This window comes from Podarcis tiliguerta (assembly GCF_965153285.1).
Source record: "Podarcis tiliguerta genome assembly, chromosome: 1".
Taxonomy (NCBI): domain Eukaryota; kingdom Metazoa; phylum Chordata; class Lepidosauria; order Squamata; family Lacertidae; genus Podarcis; species Podarcis tiliguerta.
The window spans coordinates 27,391,476-27,404,140 of record NC_139534.1 but is presented as its reverse complement, the minus strand read 5'-3'; the positions used below and the strand labels follow the sequence as shown (position 1 = coordinate 27,404,140).

The 12,665-nt window shown below is 40.8% G+C and overlaps 1 protein-coding gene across 3 annotated transcripts in view; it reads left to right on the top strand.

Annotated features, from left to right (window-relative positions):
* The window catches only part of LOC310660869 (uncharacterized protein), a 42,373-nt gene extending 29,890 nt beyond the window's left edge, over nucleotides 1–12,483 (top strand). Inside the window, exons 28-37 of one of the 3 annotated variants that reach the window (XM_083406308.1) lie at nucleotides 551–619; nucleotides 1,722–1,802; nucleotides 2,679–2,714; nucleotides 4,026–4,062; nucleotides 4,787–5,344; nucleotides 6,682–6,923; nucleotides 7,880–7,958; nucleotides 8,229–8,357; nucleotides 9,341–9,532; nucleotides 10,616–12,483. In XM_083406308.1, the coding sequence (XP_083262434.1) occupies nucleotides 551–619; nucleotides 1,722–1,802; nucleotides 2,679–2,714; nucleotides 4,026–4,062; nucleotides 4,787–5,344; nucleotides 6,682–6,923; nucleotides 7,880–7,958; nucleotides 8,229–8,357; nucleotides 9,341–9,531 (1,422 nt within the window). In that variant the 3' untranslated portion in view covers nucleotide 9,532; nucleotides 10,616–12,483. Of the gene's footprint in view, nucleotides 1–550; nucleotides 620–1,721; nucleotides 1,803–2,678; nucleotides 2,715–4,025; nucleotides 4,063–4,786; nucleotides 5,345–6,681; nucleotides 6,924–7,879; nucleotides 7,959–8,225; nucleotides 8,358–9,340; nucleotides 9,533–10,615 lie in introns of all 3 variants that reach the window. The other 2 variants (XM_083406307.1, XM_083406309.1) reach the window with 2 other exon arrangements.
* The last annotated feature ends 182 nt before the right edge of the window (nucleotides 12,484–12,665 follow it).

Sequence of the window (12,665 nt, the reverse complement as noted above, 5' to 3'; positions counted from 1 at the left end):
CATGCCAACTAGTTATGCAAACCCCTGGGCGGTCAGCATCCAGAATCTTACACAGACAAGTGACATTCAGCTACCTGAGATTTAGGGGTGAGGAACCTGTAGTTTAATGGTGAGGAACCTGTGGACCTTCAACATCTCTGATCTTTGGTCATAGAAGATGGAGCTGATGGGTCCTGGGTATCCAACAACATATTGAAGGCCACAAGGTGCTGTAGCACTTTGCCACTACCTACTCCAATGGTTTTCGGCTGGTGGGTTGCTGCTCACTACTGAGTCATGATCCATGGTGGGTCACAACATCTGTACTACAAACATACATCGTGATGAAAACATTAATATGTGGCTCCAAGGAGAACATATGCAGAATTCAGTCATGCTACATTTGCTGGAATGTCTTTCAGTGTAAGCTTATTTATGAACAGACAGCTCAAATAAAAAACCTCTCCCTTAATTTTTTTAAAATTATTTTTACTTTTAATCAGATTTGTGTAAGCAATGAAGGTTGATTTAGGGTAGACAATAAATGTCAATGATTTTGCCTTGCCTTCAGGGTGAGCAAGGAATTCAAGGAATGCCAGGGCCCCGTGGGGCTCCTGGAGAAGGGCTTCTTGGACCCAAGGTATGGTATCAAAATCTAAAGACAGGTTTCTACCTGTTACCCAGTTTAGCTGTTTGAAGTTACTCGTAATCTATTTAAAACAAAAAAAAGCAATGGAATTAATGTTATGGGCATTTTGAAATATATAGTATGGGAAGATTAGACAATTTTAAATTAAGGGGATTAAATATAGCCATTAATGGCTATGGGTCATGATGACTATTTACTACCTCTAAGGCAAAAGGGTAAAGGACCCCTGGATGGTTAAGTCCAGTCAAAGGCAACTATGGGGTTGCGGCGCGCATCTTGCTTCAGGCTGAGGGAGATGGCGTTTGTCCACAGACAGCTTTCTAGGTCATATGGCTAGCATGAATAAACCGCTTCTGGTGCAACGGAACACCGTGATGGAAGCCAGAGTGCACGGAAACACTGTTTACCTTCCTGCTGCAGTGGTATCTAATTATCTACTTGCACTGGTGTGCTTTCGAACTGCTAGGTTGGCTGAAGCTGGAACAGAGCAACAGGAGCTCACCCCGACCTTCCGATCAACAAGCCCAAAAGGCTCAGTGGTTTAGACCACAGCGCCACCCACTCTAATATCTCTGAACCCCTGTGGCTGGTGATTACAAGCAAAAGAGGTCTATGCTCCCTACCATCTGCTGCCTCTTAGCCTGCTTGACAGGTTCCACCAGTTGATTCACTCAAAAGGAGTTTCTTCATACCTTGAGCACTTGGAATGGTTGTGATTATTCTAGAAAATCACATCAGTTATACGGCCACTGACTACAATATCATGCTCTAAGTGCCAGAGTTCTCTCCCTTCTACACCCCAGTCTGCTGAGGGTGGAGTGGGGAGTTGGTTCGGTGGATTGGCCAGTTTGGGGGCTTTAATTATGTCTTGATGTGCTAAGTGGTCAAGAAATTAGGATGGATCAGGCCTGTCAAGTCATGCATTATTATTTTTTAATGTATGCATTTGGAATTCATATGGTAGAGTCCATTTCTGCTGCAAAATGTAGGGAACTTCCACATAATACTACCTAGTCTTTCCCATCAGTGCATGTTGTTTCAAACAGAGGTGATTAATGTGATGCCTTACGAATGTTGTGTAATTAATTCCAAGGGTGATCGTGGAGCTTCTGGAGAAAGAGGAAGAAAAGGAGAGAAGGGAAACATGGGTGACCCTGGTTCAGCTGGAGAACCTGTATGTAATAATATGCATTAATACTTTTTCACTTAAAAAATCATCTAACTCCAAATGACACACATTTGAACACCATGGGAGTGGGAGGAGTGGCACGAAGGGGAACAATTTAGAGCAGGGAAAGCATTAAATACTCCTTTCTCCCAGGAGACGTCTCCTCTCCAATTTCCTTTCCTCACACAAGTATTTGTTGTTGATCGTTTTCTTTTTTAAAAAACAACAACAACCCTCCTTATGTTGTTTGTTAGTTATAAATTAAAATCTTTTAAATACCGCTCTTAATTTAAAAAATCTCAGAATGGTTCATAATCATGCTGTAACTTACTTAACACAGCAAAATAAAAACCATAAAACATTTTCAACCTTAAAACAGTAGCAAGGAAATCATCCCACAGATTGTTCTAAGAGACTGGTGACTGGGAGTGGCCACTGGGACCATATAACACCAGTCCTAAAGGATCTTCACTGGCTCCTAGTACGTTTCCAAGCGCAATTCAAAGTGTTGGTGTTGAAGCCCTAAACGGCCTTGGCCCTGTGTACCTGAAGGAGCGTCTCCACTCCCATCGTTCAGCCTGAGGTCCTCCTCCAAGGGTCTTCTGCTGGTTCCCTCACTGTGAGAAGCAAAGTTACAGGGAACCAGTCAGAGGGCCTTCTTGGTAGTGGCACCCTCCCTGGGGAATGCCCTCCCTTCAGATGTCAAGGAATTACACAACTTTCAGAAGACATCTGAAGGCAGCCCTGTATCGGGAGGTTTTTAACGCTTTATGTTTTTAGATATGATGTGAGCAGCCCAGAGTGGCTGGGAAAACCTAGCCAAATGGGTGGGGCATAAATAATAAAATGTTATTGTTATTTAATGAATGATTGTCTTTTTAGGGCAGAACCGGAGCAAAGGGCGAGCAAGGTCTAACAGTAAGCAATTAATATTTTGGAAAGAAAATTCATTTATGCAATATTATCTCAAACTCTGTATGTGTCACTGAGCAGCTGTAAAAGATTTTTTTTAATGCTTTATTTGAAGAAGGCATATATAGAGAAAGCTCACTGAATACCAAAGTATGTTGTTCAGAGTATTTCTTTATAATTTCCTGGCTAATGGGAAAAGGAGGATAAAAGAGGCCAAATGAAATAAAAATGACATTGTAGACATCACATATTTTTTAAAAAGTAAGTCAGAAACCATGGTAGCCATACAACACTAGAAGAAGTAGTCACAAAAATAAAGGAGCGTTTTTGCAGGAAGCCGACCAACTATTAAATGTGTATTTTTCAAAGTGGTGCTGTAGAGGAAACTGACCTGGGCTGAAGGAGGTACAGATCTTAGTTCCAGGTGTGCTGATGTTGGTGTCTCTGGAGCTCTGTCCAGAGAGTAGATGGATCTTCACTTTCAGATTTAAGATCAGGATACTTCTTGCTTGGGCTGCTCTGTCTTCAACACCCACAGCTGGATGTCTGGTCCTCCTGCTGAAAGACTGCACTGGTGGACTTCAACTTGCTCACCCACCTTGGCTCACCTTTGCGCTAAGTCAGTGGAGGTGCTGTACTTACTGAGATGGGGATGAAGTGAGGTAAAGTGATAGCAAACGCAGTGGCAACCCCACAAATGCACACACACCTGAAGCTCCCTTGAACTCACCATCTCTGTCCTAGCAAGCAGCAACACTGCCACCAGGGGTGGTCCACTGCACTCCGCACACACAAACAGCACAGCAGTGTTGGTATGTGTGTAAGTGGGACACCAAAGACATCCTATCTTACATCCTTGGGCAACTCAGACAAAATGATTTGATGCATACAAAAGCCAATACAGAATCGACTACGGTAGAATAATCTTTGGTGAAATGCAGGTGGTGGAAAAGTTGCCATGCTAAAATGTCTCCATTAGGAGATATAAATTCTATATTTTAATAAATGTGCTGCAGCATCCAATTGGGATTATAATATTCCCCTGCACACACAAAAGGCAGCCTGTGAACTTCCAGGGGTATCCGCATCTACTCTTAAAGCTCCTTAAGTCGCGATGCATTGCAGCATTTAAGCATTGACTGAATGGTCCAGTACTTAAGTGCTTAAGCTTCATTGCATGAACAATATTGGCAACAACTCTGATGATGAAAAATGCCTGAAATCTGAGGTATGCCAGCAGAGGCCGTGCTATAAATTGCTGGGAATAAAGCAGACGTCAGATAATGTATATGTTCACTCTTGTCTTTTCTAACCTAGAGAGAAGATATAATTAAACTGATTAAAGAGATATGTGGTAAGTTTTCAACAAGCCTTCTCATTCCGATCCTATGCCTGTTTGTTCTGATCATTTCCTCCTCCTCCCAGACCAGAAAATGATTATCGAAACATCTGCAACTCCAAGGGGAAATGAAAAGGTCGCCCGATCATTTGATATGTCAATTTAATATTTAAAAATTCACATTTAAATAGTTTAGAACCCAAAAAGAGCCGTGGAAATTAGAACACTAACAGATGTCTGCCTTTGGCAGGCACTTTTAAATTTAGCCTACATAGCTAAGTCAAAAGGAGAAAGTGTTCTGTCAGTGCCCAGATATTAGCAGTCCTCGGTCTACAGCCCGATTGTGGCTAATCTTAGATTCTGACCTAATGGGGAGTGGCCAGATTCTGACCTATCGGGGAGTTTGTCACTGTGGGAAGGTTCTTGTGATTCCATCTGTCACTGTGAGCACTGTGAATCTCTCATTAGCAATAGATAATTTGAAAGTCTCTGTCATACTAAGGTCTCCATTAAAGCCATCAAGTAATTTAAATTGGTTCTGTTTCATCTGCAATATTACTTCTATCCTAAGAAGTGTGTAGCTGTTAAGTCGATTCATAGCAGGCTGCAATTGTTTGCCCTTTTTTACTTAAAAAATGCACTTATCCTCATATACATCACACATCAGGAATATAGTATATAATTAAAGCAAGCCATATGGTCTATCTGAATGGATTTGGTTTGTTTTTCTTTTTTGCAGGCTGCGGTATCAAATGCAAGGAGATACCTATGGAGCTTGTGTTTGTGATTGACAGCTCTGAAAGTGTGGGCCCAGAGAATTTTGAAATAATCAAAGATTTTGTCACTGCTTTGGTAGACAGAGTAACTGTAGGGAGAAATGCCACCAGAATTGGCCTTGTCCTCTACAGCCTGGAGGTTCGGCTTGAATTTGGACTTAATAGGTACACAACTCAACAGGACGTGAAACAAGCAATCAGGAAGATGTTATATATGGGAGAAGGCACTTACACAGGCACAGCCATCCGTAAAGCAACACAGGAAGGATTTTTTGGGGCTCGAACTGGCGTGAGGAAAGTTGCCATAGTCCTCACAGATGGCCAAGCGGATAAGAGAGAAGCCGTCAAGTTGGATATTGCTGTCCGAGAGGCTCATGCAGCTAACATCGAAATGTATGCCATTGGAATTGTGAACACTTCAGACCCAACACAAGTTGAATTCTTGCGGGAGCTGAATCTCATTGCATCAGACCCTGACAGAGAACATATGTACCTCATTGACGACTTTAATACTCTTCCAGGTGATCATGGCTGTTAAAAGAATTACTGGTCCCCACAGATCATCTTCGAGCTTTTGGGTGCCTCCAGTCAAAGATTACGCTCTACATCCCTCACTAAAGATCTTGGAACAACATAGTGGATGTAGAGCATGCCATGTAGGAATGTTATGTTCATCCATAGATTTTATATCCCAAAGCTATAGAGATAGCTAACTTTTCTCAGGCCAAGGGCTACATTGACCCCTATTCAATGCTCTGGGGTCTGCATGTCAAAGTGGCCATAGCTGAAGTGTAAAAGCATGCATAGTTGAAGGGTAAACCACACCACACTAATAAGGAAACAGGATAGAAAAGACTTAAGAATGAATATAGACAACACTGACATGGACCAGAAATAGAATGGATCACCCAGTCCTTCTCTTGTCCCTTTGTGACCCAGGACATAAGCAAACGGGAATGAGAAGCTGAGGTTCTCAAAGGGAGAACTCTGCTAAGACCTCTCTTGTTCTCCACTCAGGGCAAGGGGGTAGGAATTAAAACAAGACTTTCTTATGCATTTTCCTAAAATTACACAAAGAAGAATTTCATACTGTGGACCTATCTTAATAGTTTGCTGCACCAGTTAATAAATGCTTAGGGCAAAATATACCAACTTTTGTGCAAGCACAAAAACATAAAATATGATGTGCAAATTCTTGCTTTGCAGAGGGGTGGGTGCCATGCTGTTTTTATTGTAATTATTTGTATGCAGTGGCGAAGCTGCATGCTCTGGCACTGGGGGCAGAGAGCAGATGGGGGCGTGGCTGGCATGTGCCCCAGGGGTGTGGCACAGTGGGGGGTTGTGTGGCGCGTGTCGGGGGGTGGCCACGATGGTACCACCCCCTCCTTGATGGTGCCAGGGGCGGTGTACTCTCCCCCCCCCCCATTCCTCCACCAGTGTTTCTATGGTTTTTATGGGGGGGGGGTGTTTTGTTTTTTCTATGTTTTTAATGGTTCTTATTATTATCTGTAAACTGCCTTGAGTCCCATCAGAGGAAAAGGCTTATACTCAGAGCACACAGATTGAAATTTATGGGCTTTATTAACCGAAGTCCCCAAATTTCAATGGGTTTGCTGAGTAAAACTTAGCTGGACTCAACCCATCTACTTTGACATTAATGGCTATGCTTTGGGGCTTGCCATATGTGAAGCAAATAATGTTCCAACAGCTATCCCAAGACTTAAGAAACAATTACTTTTTATAAAAAAAAAGTTTCAGCATAGTGAAAATTGCATGAGTAATATTATTTCTTGAACAAAATGTATTTTTTTCAACATTTGGGATTTTTAAACGGGTTTTTATTTTCTTCTGTTTCAAGCTTTGGAGTCCAAACTTGTTAACCAGTTTTGTGAAGATGAACATGGGGCCTTAATATATAATCGGATTGGAGCTGGAGGAAGCATAAATGGACCATCTATCCACTCAGTATCTTCTCGTTCTTCACAATACATATTGCACACAAACAGTAATAATGGACAGTCAGTTTTATCAAATGAATTTGAAACAACAGTGAAAGAGGATTCTATAAATCTTGGCCAGCCTTCTCAACCATTAATCCCGGTACTCATTGGCTACTGGATATTTTCTGGATTCTCTCTTTTTACTTGTAGTGATTATTATTACTTATTAAATTTGTATATCACCCTTCATCTGAATCCCAGGACAGTTCGCAGCTGAAAAATACAAAATGATAAGGTTTTCTTTAAAAATTAGTTGTAATGAACTGACTTTGCAGCTCAGTATTTTGAACCTGAATACTTATTTTCAATAAGTAGCTTAGTTAGCCATTAAGTTATTTCAATGAAGGATCTAATTCCAGTGCTTTTAATTTAAAGGTAATTTTATCTAAAGCCTGCAATCACCTGGTTGATGCTTCATGTTTCCATAAATCAGGCAAACACTATTTGAAAGCTCTGGAACCTACATTTTAGTCTTGAACTTGAAGCATATATGACTTTCATGTACAAAGAACCAACACAAGTGGTTCTTTGTGGACAGAAGTAAAATGAAGCAGGTCTCTATTCGGCTTCTCTGTATCACAGAACAAATATTTATTTGTTTGTTTATCTATCTGTCTGTCTATCTAAGCTGCTGTTCCCTAGAAAGTGACATGGTGGGTTACAACAATGTAAAAATACAATATTAAAATCAGTTAAAACAATTTACAATCAGAAGAATAGGTGGAGTTCTAAAATATATATATATATCAGATATCAAAAGACGAGAGGTGCATCTTCAGCATATGACAAAACTGAACAATGCAAGAGACAGATGCAGCTTTGTGGAGAGGGAATTCTTCAGCTTAGGGCACAGAGAATGTCCTCTCTGGGGCCACCACTAACTGAATTTTTGAGGGCGGTGGAACTACCAAGAGGTTTCTCAGAAAAGAGGGTCTGTAGGGAAGGAGTTGGCCTTTCAGATATTTGGGGCCTAAGTTATTGAGGGCAGTAAATGTAAGTTCACTGGTGATAAGGCCCCGCTAAATTTTAAAATTAACAAAACTGAATTTGTTTCAGACCAAAGAATTGCACAGGTCATCTCATAAGAACTACGATGTGGAACCTGATGATCTCACATCTTTGTCTCCTGTTAAAGGTAATTCTTTCTGCAATCTAGTTCTTAACAGGATATGTCTCATAGGCAAAACAAAAACAAACAAACAAACCTCACCACCTTTTCCTTAAATTCCTAGAGTGGTAGCCATGTTAGTCTGCTGCAGCAAAAATAACAAATAATATTGTGACGCTGCAGATATTGTTATGGCATAAACCTTCAGGGATTAAAATCTATTTCATCAGCTACATGTCATCCCATCTCTTGAATGGTTTTTTCTCTCTGTGTGTATAACATTATATTCTGCAGCAGTTACGTCAGCACTGCCATCATTGCCATCATCGCCATCATCATCACCGCCGTTGGCATCGCTAACAGCAGAGAAAACGCTCCCACCTTCTCATTCATCAGCTTCCTCCATGCCACCTACACCCAAACCAGGTCATTACATGTATCAAAGTTTTAACGCTCTTCCATTTCCCCCTATATATAATTAAAATGTAATGATATCGTTGTGCAACCCTCACCGGAGGATTTTGCAGTGCCTCCTCGCAATCCGGGATTTGCATGAAGCGGCAGTGGGTGTGGAAAATGAAGGCAGGTGTTTGAGTAAAGCAAGGGGTGAGGGAACTGCAAGGAAAATTGGGTTATGGCTCTCCCCGCTTACGCGCATTCGACTTATGCGCAACTGCGCATATGCGCGACACCTGAAAGTAAATAACCCGTTTATACTGTAAAAGGGCATGAAAGGGGCAAAAAGAGTGGGAAAACAGCAAAAATGGTGTGAAAAGGAGGGAAATGGCCATCCCATGAGCGTTTGTAAATGCAATCCCATGAGTCTTTGCACAGATCTTTGAGGCCTGTGGAGAGTTGGGGTTTGGAGGGAGCAATTGTGGTGGAGTTCAGTGGGTTTTTGTGGGTTTCCAGAGGTTTAGAGGGTGATTACAGGATTTTTATATGTGTTTTAACATATACACGTGGTACCCAGGAACGCCACCTTCACATATGTGGGGGAGACGCCTGTCCTGTGGAATATTTGAGGGCTCCACACCTTTTATCTCTCTCGCATGAGGCAGCTGAGAAAATGAGCAGGAACAGGTTTGAATATAGGAAGGGACTGACACAGAAAAGAGGTGGGTGGGTGTGTTTTAATAAGGGTAGAGAAAAATTGAGAGGAAAAGTTTTAAACAATAGTAGAGATGTGAGTAAAGCAAGATTGGAGAAATACTGAAGAGAAGAAGAAACTCTATCCATTTATCCATCCATCATGTTGGGGGGGGGTAGTGTATATCGGCACTACCTTCATAAATTAAACTTCTAACATGGTAAATGTTTGATTAAATTTGAACTTTATTGCCACAATTACTTTTGTAAAGCACTATAATGAGAATAATTATATTTTGTTTTTTGTTTTTGTTTTCAAGAAAATCTCTTGAGCCCTCCACAATGTAAATTAAGATTAGATCAAGGACCATGCCGTGTGTATATTATAAAATGGTATTATGATAAGCAAGCCAATTCTTGTGCTCAGTTTTGGTACGGTGGCTGCGATGGAAATGCTAACCGCTTTGATATCGAGGAAGACTGTAAAAAGACCTGCGTATTTTCCTCTTGAGGTAGGAACCAACGAGGCTTTTCTACAGACTCTTGTAGTTCTGGGAAGAGCCTGTGCTGACACTGCCCCAATATTTCAAAGAATGCTGCTTTCCTATGCATGTTTATGAGCGAGTAAGCCTCAGTGAACAAACTGGAATTTGTTTATGAATAGACTTGGCTAGGATCACACTTTCAAGGGCTTCATGATCATGGAGAGGTTCATGCTACACTTGTGTGTCCTTTCACTCTCACCCAAGATCAGAGCTTCAGAAATAAAATATGAAAAATCAAGGTTGCACATGAAAAAGTAATTCTCAACATAATACAGGTTGTGCGACCTGTGCCACACACTGTCAATGCCATGCTGTTAGTAGTCCCACTGGTTTGTGGGCTTAAACCTGATTTTTCTCAAACTGCATGGCGGGAGCCCCCCCCCCCAAAAAAAAATCAGCTGCAAAATATTTGTAAGAGGGTGGAGGAAGGTTGTGACTTAGACCTAGCCAGAAGACAAGCAGCAGCTGGGGATCACTGTGTCTCAGGCGGTCTTCTCTTTTTTCCCTCCCTCTATGAGTTCCAACAGTCTGGAAGAAGCTATTCTGCCACGTCCTCTTAGAATAGATCAATGCCTTGAGCATCCTGAAGCTGCGTTGTTTACTTCTTCCAATCTTGTCCCACACATTTGCCTGGATAAATAGCTCTTTCACTTTCCTATTTACCAGATTCTCCAAGCAAGGGAGAAATCCTAACTCCTTACCCTCTAGCAAAGAAGAGAACCACAGTCTGCTGTGTACCCACCATACATTTAAAGCACAGCCCCACCAAAGAATCCTGGGAACAAATCCTGGCTACAGTTCCTAGCACTGTTAACAAACTACAGATCCCAGGATTCTTGGAGAGGATGTGCTTTAGATGTATGATGTGTACACAGAATATTTTCAAATCTAATGTAAATGATGCTCTGATAAGCAACTTGGTTACACTGGGAAACAGTATAACAGGAAATTGTGAAACAAGTTCTGGACACAACACTCGGATTTAATTTTGCTTTAATAGAGAAATTCATATTTATCAATACAAATTATATAACTTGTCCTGTTTTACAGATGGCTGGAGGATATTAACAGAGACGCTCACTGAGCAGAATTCAACAGAAAAGATTGTTAGCCAAGAGAGGGGAGATTTTGTGCAAATGTATTAAGATCTTTTTGTGTTTTGTACTTGATTAACAAGAGGAAAGATGACCGGTATCCTCAAACCACTTATTCCACTGTAGTCCTACTGAAGTCAATGGAACAGTCTATCTTCTATTTCCTAAACAGAGCTTTCGTGCAGGTGTAATGTTAAGACACATACTGAGGCCACACATACGTTCGGATTGTATCATCACATTGCTCAGCTGACAGTAAGGCCTTGTGTCATGGGAATGGGAAGGAAAACAGCCTTTAAATCTGCTTCAGATGGTTGGATTTAGAGCTGATTTAGGCAGTTTGGGGAGCCAACAAGGGGGGGGAGAGGGGAGATTTCTGAAAGCTGCTTCCTTTTCTGTTCTACTCACAGAAGCCATACCATTGGACAACACCATTCACATCTGAAACAACCGTGCATGCTTTGTAGACTGTAAAACATTAACAAAACAAAAATAAAGGTTGTATCTTATATTGTGAATAGAAACTTCCCCACTGCCTTATTGAGGCTGATTTTACCCTGCCCCCTGCCACGTTCGCTTTTAATTTAGTAGCTCAGCCGGGGAAATAAATAACCAGGAAACAATGGGGAGGAGTGATTAGCCAATTCAAAAGGGTCTCATTTAACTCATGGTAGAAACATGATGTTAAGAACCCTGTTGTTTCCTGGTAATATGTAGTTTCACCCCTGGGAATCTAGAAAGCTATATGGTACTATGTTTGCCAGGAAATGTTATGAATTCCTGTATGAGGGCTCTTTATAGGCCTTTCCCAAGAGCTAGCAGCCTCCAAGAACCTAATAGGGCCAGCAAAACTATAACCCGTAGTTACCCCTTTCCTTATACACACATCAAATTCTCGCTCCACAATTTTCAGTTTGCCTGTGGACTATATTCCGGAATAAATGAGGATTTCTATCTGTTGGAATCTGCAGGTAAATGTTACTCAGGGGTAGAAATTTGATACTTCTTTAAGGCTGCAACCCTATGCACAATTATTTGCAATTAACCCCAAAATGGAAGCGTACTTCTGAGAAAGGAGTATGGCACAGGTTAGGGTTGCACAAGTTAATCCTAAAAACATCATTTTACACTAACAAACTCCTTGGTCATTTACATCACTTGATAAACTAGTTGGTTCCAGCTCATGCATATAGCAGCAAAACATGGTTAAGAGTGTTACTTGTAAAATAGCTCATAGCATTCCAATTATGCTGCTGAAAGTGAATATTGACAAGCAGGCAGCATGGCAAAATTACCTGTAAAGCTACATTAAATGTATCCAAATAAATTGTATATTAATATGGCTCAGTCCTAAAACTTGCTGAGCCAAAATATAAGAGATTAGAATGTGGGCATAAAACACTATGCCATGCTAGTTTCACAAAACTACTGCTTGCTCAGTAGAATACTGGCACCTCAGGTAGATACATCAGTGCTGTATACATGTTTCAAAGTGGGTTGTTAATTTGTTACCTCTGTCAGCATATGCCCATAAATATCTGCATTCCAGGTTTTTTGTTTTTGTTTACTAGCATACATTTATCAGCATTAAATGTGCAAGAGGTACTTTAGGCATAAAATATACTAAAATACTTTTTGCACTAAGTGTATTTCTGTGCCACTAGAAAAATCTGAGAAATCTGCAAAACTAACATCTCATCTCACTGTGTTTATTAAAAGTCACTGTGTCTTTTAATCACTTCATATGAGGAAGATATTTAGAACTGAATGTTTGCTTTTGTGAAAAATGTAACCAAGAATAAATAATAATCTTCTTTCAAAATAGATTTATATACAGGCTGTAGTCTCTGTCCAATTCATAAGTTTATTTGGATCTTTCAAGTGCCTTGTGGATTTAATGTTAATGTTGCAATCTATGCATGCTTACTTAAGAGAAAGTCCTTTTGAAGTCTGTGGGATTTCTGAGCAACCACACACACGTGGTTAACAAAAATCTTAACTTTAGA